General features: G+C 43.0%; 1 protein-coding gene across 1 annotated transcript; it reads right to left on the reverse strand.

The window, feature by feature from the left end:
- Positions 1-452: 452 nt before the first annotated feature.
- On the reverse strand, positions 453-2,132 carry LOC106012889 (photoreceptor-specific nuclear receptor; the record flags this gene model as incomplete). Its single annotated transcript, XM_013087150.1, is given in 2 exon segments — positions 453-679; positions 1,695-2,132. Coding segments are annotated over 2 exon segments (285 nt in total), but the record flags the coding sequence as incomplete, so codon positions are not given.
- Positions 2,133-2,174: the final 42 nt, after the last annotated feature.

Consider the following 2,174-nt stretch of genomic DNA (forward strand, 5'->3'; position numbering starts at 1 on the left):
TTATTATTATTATTATTATTATTATTATTATTATTATTATTATTATTATTATTGTTACTATTATAGCAATCAAACTTTTTTAAACGACGCCATTGGTCATCAGCTTATGTCCAGGAACCATCTGCCAATTGAATGTACGGTATATTATCCTGTTTTGGTTTTTTTTTTAAAACCAATTTTTCAGTTCAAAAGTCATCTAGAATCTAAACACTTTTTTGTTGTTGAAAGGAAGTCATAAAGGTTCTCATTTGCTGCCTGAAGGGTCGAAGTTTGTCATTTGAAGTTGAAGAGACCAAATGGAAAGTATAAAAATTAAAAGTCAAGAGTTTTTACGATTGACAGGTCGTTGTGGTTATCCTTCTTGTAAATTCACTTCAAAATCTTGGTGTCACCTCGTGAATAATTGAAATTAGAACAAAACGAACGATTGATCAGAAACACGAACTACTTACTTGGTCTCTGAAAGGCAGATTGGCGAAAGAGGGCAGGTTTTTGGCCCACTTGACCGCCATAAAGAGCAAGCGCGCTGAGCACTCGTACAGCGTCTCGTGTCCGGGCGGGTAGATGGCGCTCTCCATGTACAGGGCGGCCGGGTGAGGGTGCACGTGAGTCGGCTGGCCATGAGCGTGCGGCGTGCGCTGTTGGTCGTTTTCCACACTGGTTACGTCTATGTTCTCATCTGTAGAATGGGGGAGATTCGTTATTATGTTATCTGATCTGCTGATTCTGTTGTAGATCCTCCTATACACCCAGTGTAGGTTAATTATTTTGAAAGGGCAGTTCTTCTTTGGATACAAAGTATAGAAAATGTTGGAAAGTTGTTTTAACAAGAATAATACTAATACGATAACAGTTGGGGTTTTACTATTATTGTTCGTTATTTAAGATTTACGTTGCGCGATGTTCTCAATAGTCCAACGTGAGGGCGTGGTGTCCACAGATTTAATCTAAAATGTGGTAGGTTGGTGGATTAAGCTGTCCCCCGTAAATTCGAACAGTTACAAAATCAGTCTACCCAACAGTCTAGTATTAAAGAATTTAGACACTTGATTTGCTGATAATGTGACTAAAACCCGGCATCCTAACAGTTTCACCGAGGAAAGCTTTAATATTTTGTAATGTTGGACGCAAAGGATACTGTTGTCTTTTGTTTTATAATACATTCACGTTGTCAAAAGAAATGCGATTTACTTCCGGCTGACATTTGCATCTTCACTACGTGCACGAAATAACACAGGATCAGAGAGCATAAGGGCAAACACAGTAGTGCAAAACAGGGATAGCTCTTATTGCAACAGCAATGAATGGCTTCCCCATTTCCTAAGATGGCGCCGATTTACATCTCCTGCAGTCGTCGTTGGATTATGTTAACAGTTAGATCATTTGTTATTATTATGTGTATTCATCGTTGCTACTATCACTCACACAGCTGGCGACTGTGGTGTATATCTTATATTGACTAGGCGCTTCGCTCTCGCGCGAAGGAGACCCGAGTTCAATTCCTTAGTGGGGAGAATTTTTTTTATCGAATACCTCGGTCTTTCTGCTGAGATGTTGTATTCCCCTAAGTCCCGGTTGGCTCAGAGAGGCAGGGTCAGAAGCTACTCCTAAATTATCTAATTTATTGTGTTGATGGGGACGTTTTGTTCACTCACATTCATATATAGAACAACATTCCCTTCCCCCAGGCTTACCTGGGTCATCAGGGTCTCCCTTCCCCGCGGGTCCGTCGCCTGTGATGAGACTGGCCATGAACCTGTGCCCGGCCCCGGGGCTGAAGGCCGGGTGTGTGGCGCTGACTGTGGCGTTGGAGGGCACCAGGGGGTGTTCCAGTTCCTGTTCGATCTGGTCCTCACGTACCTGGGCGGTGTTGCGGGGCTGGCGCTCGTTCTGGACAGCTGGTGAAGAGAGGGAAGGTGGGACTGGGTTAGGGTAGCAGGTTCAGTTTGTGTACAGAGGAGATAAGATAAGGTGAGATACGGTGAGACAGAATAAGATACGATAAGGTAAGATAAGACAGGATCAGGAATGATAAGATGAGGTAGGAAACAATGACGGGAACAGAGGTGAGGTTTGGTTTTAGCTCTGGGATCCTTCTGGATAGGAGAAAGGAAAAGATGAGTGTGTGTGTGTGTGTGTGTGTGTGTGTGTGTATGTGTGTGTGTGTGTGTGTG

The sequence above is a fragment of the Aplysia californica genome, unplaced genomic scaffold (genome assembly GCF_000002075.1).
Source record: "Aplysia californica isolate F4 #8 unplaced genomic scaffold, AplCal3.0 scaffold00551, whole genome shotgun sequence".
In the NCBI taxonomy this organism is placed as follows: domain Eukaryota; kingdom Metazoa; phylum Mollusca; class Gastropoda; order Aplysiida; family Aplysiidae; genus Aplysia; species Aplysia californica.